General features: G+C 42.6%; 1 protein-coding gene across 1 annotated transcript; it reads right to left on the bottom strand.

The window, feature by feature from the left end:
- Positions 1-1,763: 1,763 nt before the first annotated feature.
- On the bottom strand, positions 1,764-23,031 carry LOC117377326 (NACHT, LRR and PYD domains-containing protein 12-like). Its single transcript, XM_055224570.1, has 11 exons — positions 22,964-23,031; positions 19,291-19,398; positions 17,376-17,479; positions 9,862-10,307; positions 8,263-9,566; positions 8,012-8,185; positions 7,692-7,868; positions 6,465-6,641; positions 6,077-6,253; positions 4,072-4,224; positions 1,764-1,785 (listed from the first exon to the last, which is right to left on the bottom strand). Exons 1-11 carry the CDS (start codon positions 23,020-23,022, stop codon positions 1,779-1,781), a joined length of 2,886 nt encoding a protein of 961 aa, XP_055080545.1. The 5' UTR covers positions 23,023-23,031; the 3' UTR covers positions 1,764-1,778.

Consider the following 23,031-nt stretch of genomic DNA (forward strand, 5'->3'; position numbering starts at 1 on the left):
TTTGTTAAAGTTATGAAGTAGCTACAATTGAGTAAAAAAATCACCTCGAACGTTATATTTGCCTATTGATATTCAATCTAAACAGAAAGAAACGGCTGTGACGACGACATCTTGACTTTTTTTCTATTAAATAATAAATCATTAAAAATAACGTACGTAATGTGCGTATCGTACGCTCAAAGACAGCGGTGGAAGTGCGGTCCGTGGTGTGAGTCTGTCCCACTTCAGCAAGATGGCGGCTACACTGAGGAGGGCAGATTCTCCACCGGAACCTTCAAACTGCACTTTTGAAGAGTACTTCGTAAGGACCCTTGAAGGGTGCATTTGGCGAATTGAGACACAGCCATAGAGCATGCCCCCTCTTCGTTTGGACCATGTGGCGATGCAGATAAGAGGATTGCTGTATTGAACTGAATTGACACATTTAACTAAATAAAATATGTTTAAACTAACTTGTGTGTGGTGACTTAACTGATTGAAAAACTAAACAAAACAAACCGGGGATAGTTCTGTTTAGTTTAGTATTGAGAAGTTATTGAAAATGAACAGACATTTGCACAAACCAAATTATAGTACTATTAAAAAAGGGACAAAGGCCCACTTTGTCACACACACCCAGAGGACTAAAGAGAGGGAGGGGGGTCTGGAGGTTTAAGGAACGGTGTGATTAATGTGATGAGTTTAACAGGTATCCACACTTCAAACTCTGCTCCTGCAGCCATGTGTTTGTGATCATAAACACCTGACTGTAATCAGGGCTCTTAAAATCACAGTGATGACTGGAACTAGGACACACTCATTTTATGTTTTCAACCAGAAAGCTGCAAATTTATCTAGCATGAGTTAGCCAATCAGGAGGGAGGGTATTGAAGATACACGCCCGTTCCCACCCACACCGCTGGACGAGTGTGACAGCAGCAGTTACAGAAACAGGGGCAATGGTTTTTCAGAGTCAATGGAGCTGAATTGTGCTCATGCTGAATTCCTACTTGGAATGCGGCTGCTAGCAGGTTATCTTTGTCTATATACAGTCTATGGTATGTGAGGGCCGTTTTAAAATACATACTGATAAAATGCTGATATATACTGAAGATTACTTTAAACAGGCAAAAGTTGATATTCTGTCTGTGTCACACTTTCTTTATAAAAATATCCATCAAGTTTAAAATCTCACTCTTGTTTCACTACAGTTGTCTGGCAGGCATTTTATTGATTGTATTTGATCTCTGTCTTTTCCAGTGAATAAATGTGGCAAGTATATTGGGATAGGGCACAAGATCTTGGCCCATCACAAGACGTAATGGTCACGAGTTTGTGCACATATGAGGAAAATGATCTTGTGAGATTTTTTTCCCCCCATTTTTTTCCCCTCATTTTGATTGTACAAAAAAGGGCTAAGTGCTAATGAGTTACATCTCTTATAGTTCCAAGAAGCAGTGCTAGAATGACAACAAAAATATAAAATAAAATAAATTAATTCATACATTCGTAATTGTGTGAAAAACATGTCTTGGCTCATTCTAGTGGACCAAATCCACCCAGATTCAGCCTGTTCACACTGACATGAAAACATCTTATTCGGGTCACATTTGGGAAAAAAGGCCAGGCCAGTAAAAGTATAGACCAGGGAATGCTTCAACTTTTTGATAAGTCTAATTCTATTAAAAAGTGTTTTCAGGAAGGAAAGCTTCTTCCTTCCCCAGGTCAGTGAAAGTGCAACAGGTTGGGGTAGACTACATGATGTCCAGAGTCAGAAGACTGTTCCAGGTCGGTCATCATCAGTAGCTGAAACCAAAACAGTGTCATTAATTATTTATGCTTTTTTACATACTACATATTCTTATAAGTTGGATTTCAAATGAGGTATGCTTGTTTGTCTTGCATTTAAAGTTAAGATTAAGCTACACTTGATTTGTCCTCTGCATTTGACTGCTGCGTCAACACGTCAGGAGCAGTGAGCACCGCAGATCCTGAGCTAGTCTTGGTCAGGGCTACCTTAGCTGGAGGATTCGACCTGTGGTGTATGTTTGAGGGGAAACCGGTGTGCCTGAAGGAAACCCATCCACACACAGGGAGAACATCCAAACTCCACACAGAAAGGGTGTCATGCCCAGAACATGACACCCTGAATTTTAGCCACTCAGCTGCCATGCCACCGGAATTGAGACTTGAGAAATCCGAAAAGTTTGGTTTGCATATCCCCATCCCTGGCCCCCTGCTGCTTAAAGGGGCTATAACCTTAGTTTTTTTCCCCAGCTTTTTACAGATACTGTAAAAACAGCTCTTAGGGTCAAAATGAGACTGGCACACTATGTGCTATGTGTGGCAAATAAAAATCAGCTTTGAAGTGTTTTAAAATAATGACTTAGCACAGACAAATAAAGGGCTTTTAAACTAATGCATGAAGAGTGCCTTGGCTTTTGTTTTTTGTTTTGTTCCTGAGACTGTTGTGTGCTGTCTGCAGCTAAATGTAATGGTTCACTGCCGATTAAAAACAACTACCAACCTGTTAACTCACTAGTAGTTGTCATGATGGCAAAAATCTGCTCTGGCAGAGTTTTGCCATCATTCAAAGTTTTGAAAAGCACTTATAAACTCATCACAGAGAGTAACCAGGATGCTAAAAATGCATTTAGAAGGTAAGGAATAAGTTTGGAACACAGTTTGAATTAGTTCGTTTTTCATGTTTTTAAAGTGGAACAAAAACACCTAAACTCCACCTACAACCACATTTCAAATAGAGCTGCTACTTGAGGGACTAAAGAAGAGAAGACAACGCTGCTGCAATTTATGAACCAGTGGAGTTTTGTAAATGATATAGAATGCTTTAACACTGTTCATTCACAAAGTTAAAATAATGAAAAATAATTATATGTTGTTTTGAGGGCAGCGGCAGTAATAAAAACCCACTTTTCCTGAGATGCTGTGGGCTTGGCTGACACAAATTCCATGAAAGAGGAGTGTTTAACTGCAGCTGTCCAGTTCATATAACTATAACTACTATTGGTTACATTTACGCTGCTACATTTACGGTCCTTTTAAAGTCCTTAGAGGTGGCCGTGAGTGGTCCATACTGTGTACAGGAGGTGGAGCCACGAGCCGTGGATCACTTCATCCCGCGAGTAACACTGGTTAACACAGCACTGTGCAGGCAATGTGTCTTCACTTGTTCATGTCCTGTTATTATTCCACTTCCAATAACTAATCGAGTAGACTTTGATCTGTCCTAGACTTGAAAGCACTGGTAATAGACTATAACTTTGCCCCAAGCACCTTATTGATCCGTGCAGACGTCTGTGGAGTGAACACAGTGGCAGTCCTCTGCTGCACAACATTCATCAGCTTTTTATATAAACTTGTTAGTTTGATGGTTCGGTGACAGACAATCTCTCTATTAAGCTTTTTTAAAAATAAACTGTAGCCTACAGAAGTAGAAACTAATTATTTAGGCTACTAATTTAACAATGTTCAGTCATATTCAATCTATCATCCTAACTTTGTATGTGACTGTGAGCTGCTCTAATATTAGATATAGTTAGTATCTAATAATGGCTTACACTTGTAATGCACTTTGTCAAAGCCTCTCAAAGCACTACAGTCATTATTCATTAATTTCCACACTTGGTGATGGTAAGCTACTATTGTAGCCACAGCTGCCATGGGGCAGACTGACAGAAGAGAGGCTGCCAATCTGCGCCATCGGCCCCTCCACCACCTATCATTCACGCACACACCACTTTCATACTAGGCAATGTGGGTGAAGTATCTTGACACAATGACAGAACTTGGTCCAAGTGGGACTCGATCCTCCGAACACTCTACTCACTCCACTGAGCCACTGTCGCCCCAAGATATCAGTTTTGCTGCAGAAATAATATGCAGTTTCCAGTTGAAAATCATGTGCAACATGAGCAGAAACTGCACATGCTATTTTCTTTTTGTTATTTGCACACACAGTTTTGCACCTGGATTGATCAATCTGGCCCCATGTACAGTTTAGTATCAAAAGACTGAGTGTTTAGTTCCACTTTAAAGACAAAAATCAGTTGGCTTCGTCTATATTATACTCACAACAGTTTCTCCAGTCTCTGCTGAAGCTCCCGGATGTGGCTCTTCCTCAGGTAGTTTCCCTCTAGGCTAACTTCTCTCAGATGTGAGGGGTTGGACTTCAGAACTGAGGCCAGAGAGGAACAGCTCATCTGTGACAAACTGCACTCATACAATCTGAAAAACAAACATGAATAACAGCAATGGAAGCCAAACTGTTTCACTGTCATGTGCTTCGTCTGACAATTCCATTTTCATTTACTTTCACCTTTTTTGCACTCTGGACTTTTACCAGTTTTCAACCAGCTATCAGTAAGCCCCATCTATGTTGGTAAAATTATGTCATTTATCAAAGAGAGGGGGTGTTCAGAGCAAAAACAAAACAGAAATTTATCAAACATGCTAATACGTTGTTTTCAGCAATTATAGCATTTTCAAAACAGTAAAAGTTAACATGTTGATCTACAAATGTTAGCATGTTAATACAACTGAACACTTCTACGGATATAAATTATTTAAAGCTACACATTTCCTGTATTTTCTTTAATTAAGAATATGTGCTAAAAAGGAAAAAAATAATAAAAATAAATACAATTTTAAAAAAGTGTTTTATTTTTTGGTCAAAAGGTTGCATAGTATGACTTTAAAGAGAGCACTGTTTACAAACAGTGACCCTATACTGTATTTTGAGCTGCAACAGAAATAAAAATTTTGCTTCAGCTAATGTGGCTCATGCTAAGGAAGTCGTGTCACAGCAGATTTCAGGCCCTGTTGTAAAGGAGAATTGGTTCTTAATGGTTTACCAGGTCAAATAAAGGTTAAATAAATATTGCCTGAACTGCTACAAGCCTTTTCTCTGTGTATTGATACTTGGAAAAGAGTAAATTTCACAAGGGCAAGGCCAGAATACTCTTAAGGAAATGTTTGACCATAGCTGCGGGAAGGGAATTTTGGATAGGGGTGCAGAGTTTGTTTTCAAGGAATGCAGATTTTGTCACCTACAGAAAAATACATGATAAATACAAATTGAAGGCGCAAAATCTAATTTTGCACACCTCACACAACACACGAGCATGTGTCAGACGAAGATAAATAATGAAACTCGCCCTCTACACATGGAAATAATGTCACTGGTAGAGAGGTCAGGTCCACAGACCAACAGGTTGTCAGTGTAACCTCCTGAGCCTAATACATCCATGTCCCGGATGTCCACCATCACAATCTGCTCTACAACATCAAAAGTAGCTCCTGACATCTTTATGCATGTCTGTGTCCAGCCCATAAAGGCAAGTAACGCACTGTAACTTCCTTAGTTTTACTCAACGCGATGCTGTCCTGCCCAGATGAAGCCAAATCCACCGCTGTGACACAGGAGACATGTGCTTTTGTCCCGCGCTTGACTTTTCTCATCGTGTAAACAAAGACAGCAGGTCCTGATACATTAGTTGTAAACAAACACAACCTGTACAACAAATCCAGGCTGTAACTCCAGTCCAAACTCTTTCAATGTTTTTGTTTTTTTCCTTTTAATCCAATCCAGGGTTGTTCTTTTCTCTGTTCTTTGGCCAAAAATCCTCCATATAATAGAAAAAAGCAGTATTGCTGCTGTCACTGCTCAGACCTCAGGTGAGCGCACGGCATATGAGTGTGGAGCAGCGTATTCAGGTTTAGTTTATCCACAGTTTAACCTTCAGGCAAACAGTTTATTGCAGAAACAACTCAAAAAAGTAAAAATAGAAATGTATTTAAATACAAAATGTGAACTTTCAGAATTTGTTTATTTTGATCTTATCTCTGTTAGGAACAGATCTAGTTTTGCTCAGGGCAGGTCCAACTACCAACAACCAACCTTCTTGCAGCTCCTTGGCCGTTCCGTAGGGGGTGCCATTGCACCAGCACCCCTAGTTTCTGCGGTTATGTGTTTGACTGTAGCAAAGCAGTTTCAGGCAGTGTCTCCTTTCCTAGGTGTAGTGGTGTTGATGACTGAGGAGGAGGTGGAGTGTGTAACAGTAAGTGACAGTGAACTAACCTGAGACTCTCCAGTTGACAGTTTGGACTCTGCAGAAAATCACACAGATGAGACACTCCTGAATCAGACAGATCTCTGTTATCTCCAAGGTCCAGTTTTCTCAAATGTGTGGGGTTGGACTTCAGAGCTGAGGCAAGAGAGTGACAGCTGATTTCTGACAATCTGCAGCTGCTCAATCTAAAAAAAAAAGAAAAAAAAAAGAAAACTTTTGAAAGTGACATGTTTAGAAGAATTGCACATGCATATAACACAGTATTAAAGTGGGACTAAACACCTAAAATCCGCCCGCAACTACATTTCAAATAGAGCTGACACACTGGGCCTTACCTGGAGGACAGTACCTGTTTGTCAAACAAAGAAAATGTTCTCTTTATCACCATGAACTGACCTGAGAGTCTCAAGTTGGCAGTCTGGACTTTGCAGAAAATCACACAGATAAGACACTCCTGGGTCCTTCAGGTCTGTGTTACCCCCTAGGTCCAGTTCTCTCAGATGTGAGGGGTTGGACTTCAGAGCCGAAGCCAGAGAGGAACAGCCGGTCTCTGTGAATCTGCACTTGTATAATCTAAGTGAAAATACACAATGAAAACAGATGTAATGAAGTATTGTAATGAGAGCATCACTGTAAAGTTGACAGTTGGATCTTGTCCAGTTTATATACCAGGCATAATCTCAATTCAGCATAAGGCAGCCAAACATCTAGCAGGACATTTTCACTATAACAAGTGTTGCTGTATGAGTTTTGCTTCCAAGTTCCTGCATCTGTTGGTACTAGTGTTGTCAAGATACTAAAATTTCAAACTCGATTTCAATGCTAAGGAATACTCGATACTGTTTTGATACCACAATGGTAATTAAAAACACCCTTTATTTAGACAATAGAATTTCATTTACAACATTAAGTTGTAATACTTTCTTTTATATAACCATACGGTTATATCTGTGTAATCCCTCAGTGGTCCAGGTAGGTTCCATAGTAGTTCATGGACGTACACTAGTCTAAGTGGTCTTTTACTTGGTCTGATACAGCTCAAGCTCATTGTAAAGCAGTTCAGGAAAGGTTTATTTCTTTCCTGCGAATATGACATTTAGTTGCTCAAATAAGTATCTTTTTGGGAGATTAGTTTTAGTAGTGATTAGTACCTGATTTTCCATATTAGCTGGTGTGACACCACCTCTATACTGATAAAGCAGACTACAGAACTTTGTGAAGCTCTTATCCAAAATCCTTACACTTCCCATGAAAGCTATCTTTCTTTATCTTTATACAAACAAGGGAAACCTTCCTCTTAGTGTCTCCAGATTTCACCTGGCTTCTATGTTTTATCTTACAAGTCACACTCAACAACAATCACACAGCCTTGAGATGTGAACCTCTCTCATTTTTTGTACAATGTTTTTGAAATCATGATTTATAACTGCTTCCAAATAGCAGTCTTGATTTCAAAAACATTGTCCAAATTCAATAGCTTTGAAACACAATGAAAACGTTATAAAGCTACAGGAAACAAAAATGGAGTACCTGAGGAGCAAGCTAGTGCTACACATTGTGTCATGGCGGAGGTGGAGATGTGAAACGTGTGGAGTGTATAACAGTAAGAGACAGTGAACTGACCTGAGAGTCTCCAGTCGACAGTTTGGACTCTTCAGAAAAGCACACAGATGAGATACTCCTGAGTCCTTCATTTCTCTGTTGCGCCCCAGATCCAGTTCCCTCAGATATGAGGGGTTGAACTTCAGAGCTGAGGCTAGAGAAGAGCAGCTGGACTCTGACAAACAACAGTTTTTCAGCCTGGATAAAGAATACAACAGAATAAATAATAGTTTGAACTGAAGCTTACTATGGTCATATGCATTGCTTAAATTAGTACATTAATAAATATTGTTTCCAAATCCTCTGGTGGGCTTATTGATCACTAAGGAGAATTGACTGACCTGAGAGTCTCCAAACGACAGTTAAGATTTTGTAGTCCATCACATAACACTAGTATTTCTGACTTCACAACTGTATTATAGCTCAGGTCCAAGAGTCTCAGGTGAGAGAGACTGGACTTGAGCGCAGACGCTACCACTTCGATGTGAATTTTTGAGAGTTCACAATGAGAAAATCTGTGAAAAATCAATAGATGAAGAGTTGAATAACTTGTGCCTGTAAAACCAGAGACATTCTTACAATGAGAACCCACTGAGCACTTTTGCAGTTTCTCACAGCTGCAACTAGTCTCCGTCGTCCTTCACCAGACGTGTTGTACTTCATTGGGATCAGTTCCCCCAGGACCTGCTCTGATATCTGCAGCATGTAGGCCAGAGCTGAGCACTGGGTCACAGACAGCTTCTCTAACCTGTCCTCTGACTTTAGGAAGTCCTGGATCTGCTGGTTGACCGTGTGGTCATTTAATTCTGTCAAACAGTGGAAGATGTTAATACTTCTGTCTGGAGAGGATTTGGTCTTCATCTCTTTCAGGTTGCAGATCACTCTTTGTCTCATCTCTGAAGTGATCTGTGCTGGGCCCAGCAGACCTTGCAGAAGCCTCTGGTTTGACTCCAGTGTAAGGCCATGAAGGAAGCGCACAAACAGGTCCAGGTGGCCGTTAGGACTTCGGAGAGCTTCCTCCAGAGCTGCCCTGAGAAAGTCATCTAGAGTTGATTCTTTTTTCAAGAATTTAAGAAAAGCAAGCAGCATCTCTTCTTTTTTACAATTAAAGCAGTGGAGCAGGTAAACTGCTGCTACAAACTCCTGGACACTCAGGTGGATGAAGCAGTAGACAGATTTGTTGAAGAGGACAGTCTCTCGTTTGAAGATCTCTGTACAGAGTCCTGAGTAAACCAACACCTCGGTCAGGTCCAGACCCACCTGCTCCAGGTCTTCCTGGTAGAACATGATGTTTCCTTTCTGCAGATGTTTAAAGGCCAGTCTGCCCAGCTTCAGGAGCAGCTCACAGTCAGCTGTGCTCAGCTCTGGACTGCTGTTCTGGGCTGTGTACTTCCTCTTTCTGTTGGTCTGCACTAACAGGAAGTGGGCGTACATATCGGTGAGTGTCTGTGGCAGCTCTTCGCTCTGATTGGTTTCCAACATGTGGTCCAGGACTGTGGCTGTGATCCAGCAGAAGATTGGGATCTGGCACATAATGTGGAGGCTGCGAGAGGTTCTGATGTGAGACAGGACTGTCTTACACTGCTCTTCATCTGTGAACCTCTTCCTGAAGTACTGCTCTTTCTGATGGTCAGTGATGAAGCCCCTGACTTCTGTCACCCTGTGCACACACTGTGCTGGGATCTGATTGGCTGCAGCTGGTCTGGAGGTGATCCATATAAGGGCAGTAGGAAGCAGAGTGCCTTTGATGAGGTTCACTAACAGCACGCTGACCTCTGACCTTTGTGTGACCTCGGAGATGACCTCACAGTCAAAGTCCAGAAACAGTCTGCTCTCATCAAGGCCATCAAAGATGAACAGGAGTTTAGAGATGGACAGAGTATGTGCTGTGAGCTTCTGTGGACACAAGGACATGGAACAAGAAGAGGCATTTCAATGTGATCAGGTTTATCCAAACATGGAAACAAACTCACATACAAACGATATGACTCAATGTCAAATACCTTCTAAAAATAACACTCTCATGATGTACTTGGCACATTTATGATACACACAAGGGTCTACAGAGATGAAGTATGCCATATTATTGAACCTCATTTAAGTCCTGTTGCTTCTGCATTTGAATGCCGCGTCATTCAAACTCTATTCTCTGAACTAGATATAAGTAGAAGAGTAGGTAAAGGAGTGTCACCAGTTTTACCAGCACTGGATGGAACACTTGTATCAGCTCCATCAGACTGTAGCACCCCTCTCTGACCAAGTTCAGCTCTCTGAAGGACATTGGCACCACCAGGTCCAGCTCCTGGTTCTCTGAGCCCTGGGCCCAGTCCAGAGAGAACTTCAAGACTGAGAAGGTCTTCCCCACTCCAGCCACGCCGCAGGTCAGCACTGCTTTAATGGAACTCTGATCAGATGGAAATGGTTTAAAGATGTCGTGGCACCTGACGGGAACATCGTGCACAATCTTCTTGGAGTGGATCTCCAGCTGAGTCTCCTCATGTTGGACACCAGCCTCTTCACTGAGGCCTTCTGTGATGTACAGCTCACTGTAGATGCTGTTCAGAGGAGTTCTACTTCCTGTCTCAGCTCCTTCAGACACACTCTCAAATCTCTGCTCCAGACTGCTCTTGTAGTCATCTAAATAAAACAGTATACAGTTGGTTAGAATATATCAGAGCTTTATTGTGTCCTATTTGTAACAATTTGTCACCAAATACAACTTGGCTTATTTACACACACAAACAATACACTTCTAATGGCCACAGATTAAAACTCTAGGTTAGACAATAGCAACTGACAGGGTCATACAAAAACAACTTTTTAGGCCTTTTTTTTTAATCAAATGCCTGTACGTGTTCGTTACAGTATAGCTTGCATATATTTTGCCTTAACTCTGCAATATCTGGACATCTGGTTTACTTTTCACCTCCTTATATCATGAAGAAGGGCCTGTGCAGATGTTTGTATTTATTATAAAGCCCTGTACCTGTAATATTTACTGACATTGATTAAATTATGTGAACTTGATTAAATGGTGAAAACACAATGTGCTCTAACTAATGTACAGATGTTGTAGAATATTAGCAGGTTAAATCTCTGATATCAGTTTAATTAATATAGATTTATTTTCTACCATTGACATTTCTAAGCAGTCTATTAACATTAACCAAATTTACAGTGTTTAGCAAAAGGCATTTGGGATTGTTTCTCTACTCTCTCTTTGCCTAATTAATAGACTATAATGTTAATGACAATGCAACGTACAGTTTTTGAATTGTGAGACCATGGTTGAATCATTCAAAAAACATCTATATTGATGTAAAAATGTATTCATAGCCCAGTTATTGTATAGTAAAAGATATATATATATATATATTTTTTTTTTTACATTTTGCTTTTACTATGGATCATACCTGGACGACTGAGGGATTACATAGACATCTTTCATTAGCTGTTAGTCCATTTAGCTGCTGAAATCCACTTCACCGTCACTCTGGAGTGTTCAACAATAATCCACAATTTTTGAAACTCTGATAAAGTTTGTTAATTATGGCTGACACCGTTAGTTTCTGAGTATTCTTACCTGCGACCACTGTCAGTATAGGTTTTGGAGGTGCATGTTGGGATTCCTTATAGTTAGCAGTACTATCCTATCCGATGTTCAGCCCAAAAGCCTACGTGACCCATGCATGCATGGCAGTTTTTCATAAATGTACAAAAGCATGATACAAAACAATACGCTACAATTTCACAAACCTGATGTGTGTGCAGTAGTTTCATTAGCAGAATGCATGTGATAGCGCTCTGAAGGGGGAGTAACTTATAAAACATGGCAATACATTGTTTTCTGCTAATACAGCATTTTCAAATCAATAAAAGGTAAAATGGTCATCTGCTATGTCTTAGAAGTTAATACCCCATAGAAGTAAAATAACCCCTCTTTAACGCCGGCTGCAGACACCTAATATACAAATGGATCCAAAATGCCCTCCACTGTATCTTTATGGCAATCTAAAAAATGCACACTAAGGGGAGAAAAATAATTACTTTTGCCTAAATTATTGAAACCTTGCAGAACATGTCTTTGTGTCATTCTAATCAAAAAAAGTAAATTTTGCCTTTTGTCTGTAGGATCACAAGCATCTCCCATTATCTAGTTATTATCCAATTGGAGCTAAGTGTACTCCATTGCGGAGAGATTGTACTCCACATTTCCTGACAGTTTTACCAGAACTGGCAAAATGATCAGGATGGGCAAAATTGCTTTTCTCGAGTGGGGTGGACAAATTGGGTATGCCATCCATCCATTTTCTTCCACGTTATCTGAGGTCGGGTGGCGGAGGCAGCAGTTTCAGCAGGGACACCCAGACTTCCCTCTCCACACACACTTTTTCCAGCTCTTCCGGGAGGATCCCGGGGCGTTCCCAGGCCAGCCGAGAGACATAGTCCTTCCAGCATGTCCTGGGTCTTCCCTGGGGCCTGCTCTCGGTGTGATGTGCCCAGAACACCTCCCTAGGGAGGCGTCCAGGAGGCATCTGGAATAGATGCCCGAGCCACCTCAGCTGGCTCTTCTTCATGTGTAGGAGCAGCGTCTCAACACCGAGCTTCTCCCATGTGACTGAGCTCCTCACCATATCTCTAAGGGAGCGCCCAACCACCCTGCGGAGGAAACTCATTTTGACCGCTTGTATCCGTGATCTTGTCTTTTCGGTCATTACCCAAAGCTCATGACCATAGGTGAGGGCAGGAACGTAGATTGACCAGTAAATCGAGAGCTTTGCCTTTTGACGCTCTTTCTTTACCACAACGGTCCGATACAGTGACCGCATCACTGCAGACGCTGCACCAATCTGCCTGTCAATCTCACGCTCCATCCTTCCCTCACTCGTGAACAAGACCCCGAGATACTTGAACTCCTCCACTTGAGGCAAGGACTCACCACCCACCTGGAGAGGGCAAGCCACCTTATTCTGGTCGAGAACCATGGTCTCAGATTCAGAGGAGCTGATTTTCATCCCAGTCACTTCACACTCAACTGCAAACCTGCTCCGGTCATACAGGGACTGAACAGCCCTTAGCATACTCCTGCACCTCCCAAAGGGCACCACGAGGGACATGGTCAAATGCCTTTTCCAGGTCCACAAAGCATGTGTGGACTGATTGGGCAAACTCCCATGAGCCCTCGAGCACCCAATGGAAGATGTAGAGCTGGTCCAGTGTTCTGCGAACGGGATGAAAACCGCACTGCTCCTCCTGGGTCCGAGGTTGGATTCTCCTCCTGGAATAGACCTTACCGGGAAGGCTGAGGAGTGTGATTCCTCTGTAGTTGGAATACACTCTCCCTTCCCCCTTCTTAAATAGAGGGACCACTACCCACCTGCCATTCCACAGGTACTGTCCCCGACACACCAGGTTTGTCAGCTAAGACAGCCTCACAACATCCGGAGATTTAAGATACTCAGGATGGATCTCAACCACCCCCGAAGCCTTGCCATAAAGGAGCTTGCCAACCACCTCAGTGACTTCAGCCAGGGTGATGGATGAGTCCCCCTCTGAGTCCTCAGTCTCTGCTTCTTCCTCGGAAGACGTGACAGTGGGATTGAGGAGATCCTCAAAGTATTCTTTCCACCACCCAACAATGTCTCCAGTTGAGGTCAGCAGCTCTCCACCTGCTCTGTAAACAGTGTAGGTGAAGCACTGCTTCTCCCTCCTGAGTCGTCGGATGGTTTGCCAGAATTTCTTTGAGGCTGACTGGTCTCCTCCTCCCAGTCCCGGGTTTTTGCCTCTGCGCTTGGCCTAACTGTACCTGTCAGCTGCTTCAGGAGTCCCAGAAGCCAGCAGGGCCTGATAGGTCTCCTTCTTCAGCCTGGCAGCATCCCTTACTTCCGTGTCCACCACCGGGTTCGGGTATTGCCATCGTGACAGGCACCAGAGACCTTGCGACCACAGCTATGTGCGACCACAGCTATGTGCAACCGCATCGACAATGGAGGTGGAGAACATGGCCCACTCGGACTCCATGTCCCCAATCTCCCCCAGGATATGGGAGAAGCTGTCGCGGAGGTGTGAGTTGAAGACCCTGCTGACAGAGTTTTCCACCAGACGTTCCCAACGGACCCTCACGATACGCTTGGGTCTGTCAGGTCTGTCCTGCTTTCTCCTCTACCAGCAGACCCAACTCACAACCAGGAGGTTATCGGTTGACAGCTCTGTCCCTCTCTTCATCCGAATGTCCAAGACATGCAGCTGAAGGTCAAAAGACACAACAACAAAGTTGATCATTGACCTCCGACCTGGGTGTCCTGGTACCATGTGCACTGATGGACATCCTTGTGCTTGAACATGGTGTTTGTTATGGACAAACTGTGACTAGAACAGAAGTCCAATAACAAAACACCACTCGGGTTCAGATCAGGGAGGCCTTGCTTCCAGATCACTCCTCTTCAAGTGTCACTGGCGTTGCCCATGTGGGCGTTGAAGTCCCACAGTACAACAATGGAGTCCCCAGTGGGTGCACTGTCTAGTACCCCTCCCAGGGACTCCAAGAAGGCCGGGTACTCTGCACTGCTGTTTGGCCCATTGGCCAACATAACAGTGAGAGACCTGTCCCCAACCCGACGCAGGGACATGACCCTCTCATTGGGTGAACTCCAGCACATGATGGCTGAGCTGTGGGGCAAGGAGCAAGCCCACTAAAGCTCGCAGCCTCTCCCCATGGGCAACGCCAGAGAAGTGGAGGGTCCAACCCTTCTTGAGGAGTTGGGTACCAGAGCCAAGCTGTGTGTGGAGGTGAGCCCAACTATATCTAGCCAGTACCTCTCAACCTCTTGCACGAGCTCAGGCTCCTTACCCCCAGCAAGGTGACATTTCATGTTGCTACAGCCAGATTCTGTGTCTGTGGACCGGGTCGCCGAGACACCCTTCCTCAACCGCTGCCCAGTCCTCTATGTACTCGACCCCTATGAGACCCTCATGAGCCCAAAGGAGGGCGGATACACACCGTCCTTAAGGGCTGAGCCCGGTGGGGCCCCTTGGGCAAAGTCCCGGCCACCAGGCACTCGCATTCAAGCCCCAACCCCAGGCCTGGTTCCAGGGTGGGGCCCTGGCTGCACCATATCGACATCACGGTCCTTGTTTTATTTTTCATCATAACGGTATTGGGAACTTCTCTTAGTCTGACCCATCACCTAGGACCTGTTTGCCATGGGAGACCCTACCAGGGGCATAATGCTCTGGGCAACAAGCTCCTAGGATCATTTGAATTTGCAAACTCAAAGGTGGCAGTTCAAGGGGGAGTGAATTGGGTATGGCCAAAATAAAAATGGCTCTACAGCACGCTTCTCAGTTGACCCCTAAGGTAATTTTGACAAACAGTTTTAGTGGTTTGCAGTTGTTCTGTTGCAATAGCAAGACAGCAGCGTTTACAAGCATGGGTGGTTCATACAGGGGTTGTCTTCATTCTAATTTGCATTTGTTCCGAGAGTGCTTCAAAAAGGAGGTCTTGAAGCAGCTGGCACGCTAGAGCATGGTGAGTGGGGTGTGAATGCAGCCGACCTCGGGCCGACGATACAAGCTGCGGGGCAAGTTAATGTACATCAGCGGTTCTCAAATAGTGGGGCAAGGGGGCACGGAGAGATGCCTGGGGGGGCACGTATGACTTCATGTATGACACTGTAGATACTGTAGACAGTGCGTATGCAGCGCACACACAGCAAAGAACAGGAGAGAGCGAACAGATCGTGACACAGGACAGTGAACAAGAGACACTTTTGCTAAAGAGTCACTATGGAAAATATTTTAACAGGGATGAAAAGAAAGGCGGAGATAAACGGAGGTAATGAGATGCACGAAAGTCACACAAAAAGTACGACGAGGAAGTCTGATGTAGAGTACTTAGCACTTGGCTTCACCGTGTCTCCGGTGGGACACGAGGACAGACCGGTGTTTGCTGTGTCTGAAAATGTTGGCAGCGGGCCGTATGAAGCCAAATAAGTTAAGGCACCACCTCATTACACCTCAGTCACGCTGATAAGACGCTGGAGTTTTTTCAGCGTAAACGTGCCAAATATTGCCAACAATCATCCTGCTTTGTGTCACTTAAACCAGCGAGCACTGTTAGCATCATACAAGGTCGCATACCAAATTGCTAAATTACTTGTTTTAATCTGATATTTATTTAATTGTAATGTATTATTTTGATATTTATTTATTTACTTATTTTTATATTTAATTAAATTTCATGATATTTTATTTTATTTTTTGAGTATCAAATGGTTCAATCAGTTGTTCCAAAAATATGTATAGTTTAAATAAGGATAAAATAAAAAAAAAATTAAAAAAAATTCAATTATTTAAAAATAATCGCAAAATGTTTTCTTCTTCATTGGGGGGACATGATAGAAAATAATTGAGAAGCACTGATGTACAGGGACTTAGGTAAAAAAGCACTTGTACATGTGAACAATGCCCACCCAAAAGTGAAGTAAACAGAACTACATTGAGAGCACACTGGGATCAGTCCACAGAGGGCAGTAACATAACTAACAAAATTTGTCTTGCTTCAGTACAGATACATTGTATAAACCGCTCTTGAGATAAAAAAAATAAATAAATATAAATAAAAAAATAATAATAATACTACTACTAATAATAATAAAAATAAGACTGCTGCATTGTGTCTGCATATAATTATAAAGGGTATTGTCCAGAAATCAGGAAGTATGCCGCTAGCATGTTAATTGTTGCTAACTTTTCTGTCACAGTAAACTCTGCTATCATCTCTGAAAATTGTGAAACACACTGATAAACTCATCATCAATGAGGGGGAATAATTAGGATTCTCGGAATGCATAAGGTAAGTGTTGTATATATGTTATGAACATGCTGCATTGAAGTCATGGGCTCATTTCCATGTCATTCCCCAAGTTCACTCTCTGCTTCATGCACCAGTGTATATCATTAGTGTTCATAAGGGTTACACGATACTGGAAAATTTTGTGATATACGATGTGGCTGTTAAGAACTGTGATATCAATATTATTGCAATATTTTAATATACTATAATTTCAGTTATATTAAAACAAAAAATGCTTTCATTTACTAGTGATATTTGTCAATAATAATTTATTATATATAATAATAATTTTATAATTTGTCAATTTGTCAAAAACAGGACAAATGAAGGCTACATTTGGATGTAATAAGGAAAATGTTTAATCATCCTTATTTAACATTGTTTTGTTTTATAAAGTATCCACTATTACACTTTAATTTCGATGTACTAATGCTCATGGGAGCTCACAAAAATAACACTCTGCTGACCAGAAGATCTTTCTTTCACACACCTGCATTGATACACACTATAAAAACTGTAAACGCACACGCGTCAGGACTCTCCCCATATCCTTTCTGCAGAGCCTGTAGTTAAGCTGTTGATTTTTGCCTAGCTAAGTTGTAGTTTTAAATGTGTAAGACTCAATAAATCCTTCTGACTTTACATTTCAGAGCCATGGTCTTCTTTGATGCTTACCCCAGAAACAAACATCCTTACAATTTTTCAAAAACAGTATGTTTGTCAGATGGAGAACTGGTGTTATTGCAATATATGGAGTACGCAGCATCGATTATTGCATCAGTCAGTACTGTGATATCAATAATTTTGTGATATATTGTCCAACCCTAGTGTTTGAGTGTAGGACCTCTCACTTTGGAGACAGCTGTGGATGCGCAGTTCTGCCTCGCACTGAGGGTGGCTGCAGGTAGAACAGCACTGGTCCCAGGTTGGAGAGGAGACAGGAACCTGCAGGACACTGCAACACAGACAACAGGACAATGTGAACAAAGAGACTCCGGGTCCTGCCCCTTTGGAACACTGTCAGTAAAACAGATTTATAAAGGCACCAGCTGAACAGGTATACAGACCCTTTCATTTAATGATTTTTTTTCTTTGTTTACTACTTTGTACATTTTAAATGGATATAGAAGACACATAATATATGATATATATATATATATAATAAAACAAGTTTTTAGTTGTTTTGAGTTTGAGTTACTTTTTGCTTACTACATTGTACACGTGTCATTCATTCGTTTTGAGTCTACAATGGAAATAATCATGGCAATAAAGAAGAAACAAATGAAAAAGTGTGCAATATCATATCATATATAATTTAAATAAAAAAATAAAAATAAAAAAACAAACAAAGCATAGACTATACGATATACATTAATAAAAACAGATTTTATCAGATTTTAGCAGTGAAACTTTTCTCAAATTCTCCATTGAAATGAATGGGATTCCTGCTTAACCAGAAGTGCACCACAAAGGAAGTGTGGTTTAGTAGCATTTAGAGGCAAAAGTGGACAGGGCGGAGTAAGGTCACTAACACATTACATTCTTTTTATTACTGATGGTATGGTTCATTGTAAATGACAATATTTATTTATTTATTTCAGATAGTGTTAATCATCCACTTTTTATTGTAACTATTTAATTGGCTCTGTGACCTAGAAGTCAGTGGTCACATGACCCCAGTCCAACACCACAGTGGCTAACTGATGTTCTGTAAATGTCAAACCAAAAATCTTCAGAGGTTGGTAAAGTAGCCAAAAAGAGTAATGTTATTTCAAAATAATATTACTCAGAAGTACAGCATAGTGTAAGAGTAAAAAAGTATTTGGGAAAACTACTACTCAAGTGGAAGTAACTTAAAGAGCAACTGTCAGGATGTAACATCTGATTTATAATTTGAAGTCAAAGTAATTAGAAGGACAAACATTAAATAATGCACAAAGTATGGAATTTTCAAAGGATGGACAAAAAAATTAGGCACTAACTAAATCAAATCTGCATCAGTAGCAACACACATGTTCAAATCATTTCACATTATCAACATAAAGCTTTTGTCACTTGTAGACATACAGTCAAACAAAACGTTTACTCGAGTACGATTGCTGTTACTTCAATATAAATATTTCTCAAATAGGAATAAAAGTATGTTGCTAGGTAAGTTTCTTTAAAAAGTTACTCAAGTAAATGTAACTGAATGCTACCCGCCTGTGAAATAGTTCTACTTTAACTACACTACAATGTTTTACGAAGGCTCATCTAATTGTACCTTTAATAAATGGTCAAAACTGAAAAAGTGAAAAAACAAGAAGAGAGTGCAGATAGGGTTAGGGAAAAATATACCTTGTTTATAAATTGTAAATATCTAGTTTACATTATACCAACAGTTTTGAAATATGCAAAATTTGAATATTGACTAAGTTGTATAATAGGAAAAAATGCTATACATATGTGACCATAAGAAATGAAAGTCAGACTTCTGCTTTTGTTTAATTTTAGAATCATTTCACATTTGGGGTTTCCTCAATCCACTAGTCCAAATGTCGTTCCTTTTTTTAATTCATTTTCAGAAACTGGAGATATACATCCACAATAAAAAAACAGCAATACTAATCTCATATTTAGTAAATAATCAGCAGCATGACTAATTTAATTAAATTTGCACTTAAATTTTTAATTTTTGTTACCAAGACAATAATCATCTAATTTTGTATTTTTGTTACCAAGACAATAATCATCTAATCTAAAGAGAATCAGATCTGTGCCACTCACAGTGAAGAGCTTGGAGAGCCTGTTTCAAGACTGAAGACTATACGATGGCTCATGGACTGGTTACTCTTCAGAGACTGGAGGCTGGACACCACTCTTGGGATCTCAGGCCTGCTAACAGAAAATGGTTCCTCAATTAGAAAATGTTAAGGAGGAGGTTTTTTACTTCTGTTGGGTAATAACTGCTAACACACAACATATGTATATCACCATGTTACCATTTATCCATCCATCCATTTTCTTCCACTTATCTGGGGTCGCGGGGGCAGCAGCCTAACTCCCAGACTTCCCTCACCCGGGACACGTCCTCCAGCTCCTCTGGTGGGACTGCAAGGTGTTCCCAGGCCAGCAGAGACATAGTCCCTCCAGCATGTCCTGGGTCTTCCTCGGGCCTCCTCCCGGTGGGACATCCCCGGAACGCCTCCAGGAGGCATCCTGAACAGATGCCTGAGCCACCTCAACTGGTTCCTCTCAACGTGTAGGAGCAGCGGCTCTACTCTGAGCTCCTCCCATGTGACTGAGCTCCTCACCCTATCCCTAAGGGTGTGCCCGGCCCATTTCCGCCGCTTCTATCTGCGATCTTGTCCTTTCGGTCATTACCCAGAGCTCATGATCATAGGTGAGGGTAGGAAAATAGATTGACCGGTAAACCGAGAGCTTTGCCTTCCGGCTCAGCTCCTTCTTTACCACAACAGACTGATATAGCGACACAGCTCCTGCTCTGGTCATACAGGGACCGAACAGCTCTTAGCAAAGGGTCCCGGACCCCATACTCCCGAACCACCCCCCCCAAAGGACACGACAAGAGACACGGTCAAATGCCTTCTCCAGATCCGCAAAACACATGTTCACTGGTTGGGCAAACTCCCATGAACCCTCGAGGTTCCGATGGAGAGTATAGAGCTGGTCCAGTGTTCCGCAACTGGGACGAAAACCACACTGCTCCTCCTGAATCTGAGGTTTGACTATCATCCGAATTCTCCTCTCCAGTACCCTGGAATAGACCTTACCAGGAAGACTGAGGAGTGTGATTCTTCTGTAATTGGAACACACACCTCCGATCCCCCTTCTTATACAGAGGGTCCACCACCCCGGTCTGCCAATCCAGTGGCACTGTCCCCGATCACCCGAGGTACTCGGGACGGATCTCGTCCACCCCCGGAGCCTTGCCATCAAGGAGCTTGCCAAACACCTCGGTGACTTCAGCCAGAACCAGTCCGCCTCCAGGTCCCCAGCCTCTGCTTCCTCCTTGGAAGACGTGACGGTGGGATTGAGGAGATCTTCAAAGTATTCCTTCCATCGCCTGACAACATCCCCAGTCGAGGTCAGCAGCTCTCCACCCGCACTGTAAACAGTGTTGGTGAAGCATTGCTTCCCCCTCCTGAGCGATCGGACAGTTTGCCAGAATTTGTCGTCTGATAGTCCTCCTCCATGGCCTTCCTGAACTCCTCCCAACCCGTCCAGTGTCCACCATCGAGTTCGGGGGTTGCCACCGCTAAAAGCACTGCAGACCTTACAACCACAGCTACGAGCAGCTGCATCGACCATAGAGGTGGAGAGCTGGGTTCACTCGGAGTCTATGTCCCCTGCCTCCCCCGGGATCAGGGAGAAACTCTCCCAGAGGTGTGAGTTGAAGACTCCCCTGACAGAGGGCTCCGCCAGACGATCCCAGCAGGCCCTCACGATACGCTTGGGTCTGCCAAGTCTGTCTGGCTTCCTCCTTCACCAGTGGATCCAACTCACAACCAGGTGGTGATTGGTTGACAGCTCAGCCACTCTCTTCACCGAGGGTCCAAGACACGCGGCCAGAGATCAGATGACACGACCACCAAGTCGATCATCAACCTCCGACCTAGGGTATCCTGGTGACATTGATGGACACCCTTGTGCTCGAACATGGTGTTTGTTATGGACAAAGTTTGACTAGTACAGAAGTCCAATAACAAAACACTGCTCGGGTTCAAATTAGGGAGGCTGTTCTTCCTAATCACGCCCCTCAAGGTGTCACTGTCGATACCCACATGGGCATTGAAGTCCCCCAGGAGAACAACAGACTCCCCGGTTGGTGCACTGTCTAGTACCCCTCCCAGGGACTCCAAGAAGGCCAGGTGCTCTGCACTGCTGTTTGGCCCGCAGGCCGACACAACAGTGAGAGACCTGTCCCCGACCCGGGGGCGCAGGGACACAACCCTCTCGTTCACCGGGGTGAACTCCAATATGTGGTGGCTGAGCTGTTGGGCAATGAGCAAGCCCACACCAGCTCACCGCCTCTACCAGAGGGCAACGCCAGAGAAACGGAGAGTCCAGCCCCTCTCGAAAAGTTGGGTTCCAGAGCCCAAGCTGTGCGTGGAGGTGAGGCCGACTATATCTATCCAGTAACGGTCACGGAAACGACCTCCCACATAAGCCCAGACTCCTTTTTCCCCAGCAAGATGACATTCCATGTCCCCAGAGCCAGTCTCCATGTCCAGAGATATGGTCGTCGAGGCCCCTGACTTCAACTGCCGCCCAGATCTCTTCGCACCCGTCCCGTCAAAATGCTATATTCACAGAAAACAATGTAGTAACATGTTTTATCATGTTTTACTTTTGTTTTTGATGCTCTGAGTTCCCACTCCCTTTGCTCTCCATGCTATCACTACCCTTTCAGAGTGCTACCACAATCAGCATGGATCCTGATATCCTGATAATGTGGCTTGTAAAAGCCTGATCTCACCAGATCTCAAGGTTGAATCTGGTTAGTACTAGGATGGGAGGCCACTGGGAATACCAGATGCCACAGTGGAGCGCCAGTGGCAATAATTGTCATTGTGTCCTTAGGCAAGGCAGTTCAGTCACATTGTCTAGCACAGTGGTTGGCAACCTTTTTGACACACCGGCCACACCGGGTTCTAAAATGTGACAGAGGGGGTGGGCCAGGATATATATATATATATATATATATATATATATATATATATATATATATATATATATATATATATATATATATATATATATATATATATATATATATATATATATATACGTATATAGTACACTGGAGATTTGGCCTGTAACATGTAGCAAAGCATGAATATGCAAGGCTCATTGTGCAAGTAGTTTTCCAAATGCATTAGTTCAATTTATAATTTATTTATTCAATTTCAGTTAAATAAACACAGTAGAAAAACTTTGAACAAGATTTATCCTTACCTATTTTAATATATTTTGGTCACATTCGGCGGGCCAGATTAATAAGCCCAAAGAGCCATGTGTGGCCCCCGGACCATAGTTTGCCCATGTCTAGTCTAGTATGAAAGTAGTCTGTGCGTGAGTGCTGGTGGTGATCAGAGGGGAATGGTGAAATGAATAATGAAATAATAATGAATAATGCACAATACAAATAATTTCTTAAATTGATTAAAGATAATATTATTGTTGTTTGTAAAAACAACCATAAAACATTATAGACCTGTTTCTTATTCTGGCCCATCACTGTGTTTGATATTGTGCATACTTTAGATACAACAGTGTAGCTTATGTGGTCTGGCTTTTCTGTTTCCTCCTCTTGTATAGAGAGCTACGCCCCCTATTGCCACATTTTAACTAGTCAAAAAACGATGGAGATTAAGATTCACATTCTGAATTCAAGTAAATACAAATGATCCTGGTGTTTTTTCTGCAGTCGACTCACGGTTTTGGCTCCTTCAGGGTCGCAGCAGCATCCTCTTCTTCCTCCACACTCTCTCTCATGATGTGGCT

Source organism: Periophthalmus magnuspinnatus, chromosome 10 (genome assembly GCF_009829125.3).
Source record: "Periophthalmus magnuspinnatus isolate fPerMag1 chromosome 10, fPerMag1.2.pri, whole genome shotgun sequence".
Lineage (NCBI taxonomy): Eukaryota > Metazoa > Chordata > Actinopteri > Gobiiformes > Gobiidae > Periophthalmus > Periophthalmus magnuspinnatus.

Excerpts from the sequence above, each read along its gene's own strand:
- LOC117377326 (XM_055224570.1), bottom strand. The coding sequence starts at position 23,022 with ATGAGAGAGAGTGTGGAGGAAGAAGAGGATGCTGCTGCGACCCTGAAG. Across the intron at positions 7,869-8,011 it reads TGTCGTTTGGAGACTCTCAG|GCTGAAAAACTGTTGTTTGT; the intron begins GTCAGTCAATTC and ends TTCTTTATCCAG. Across the intron at positions 6,642-7,691 it reads TGTCGACTGGAGACTCTCAG|ATTATACAAGTGCAGATTCA; the intron begins GTCAGTTCACTG and ends ATTTTCACTTAG.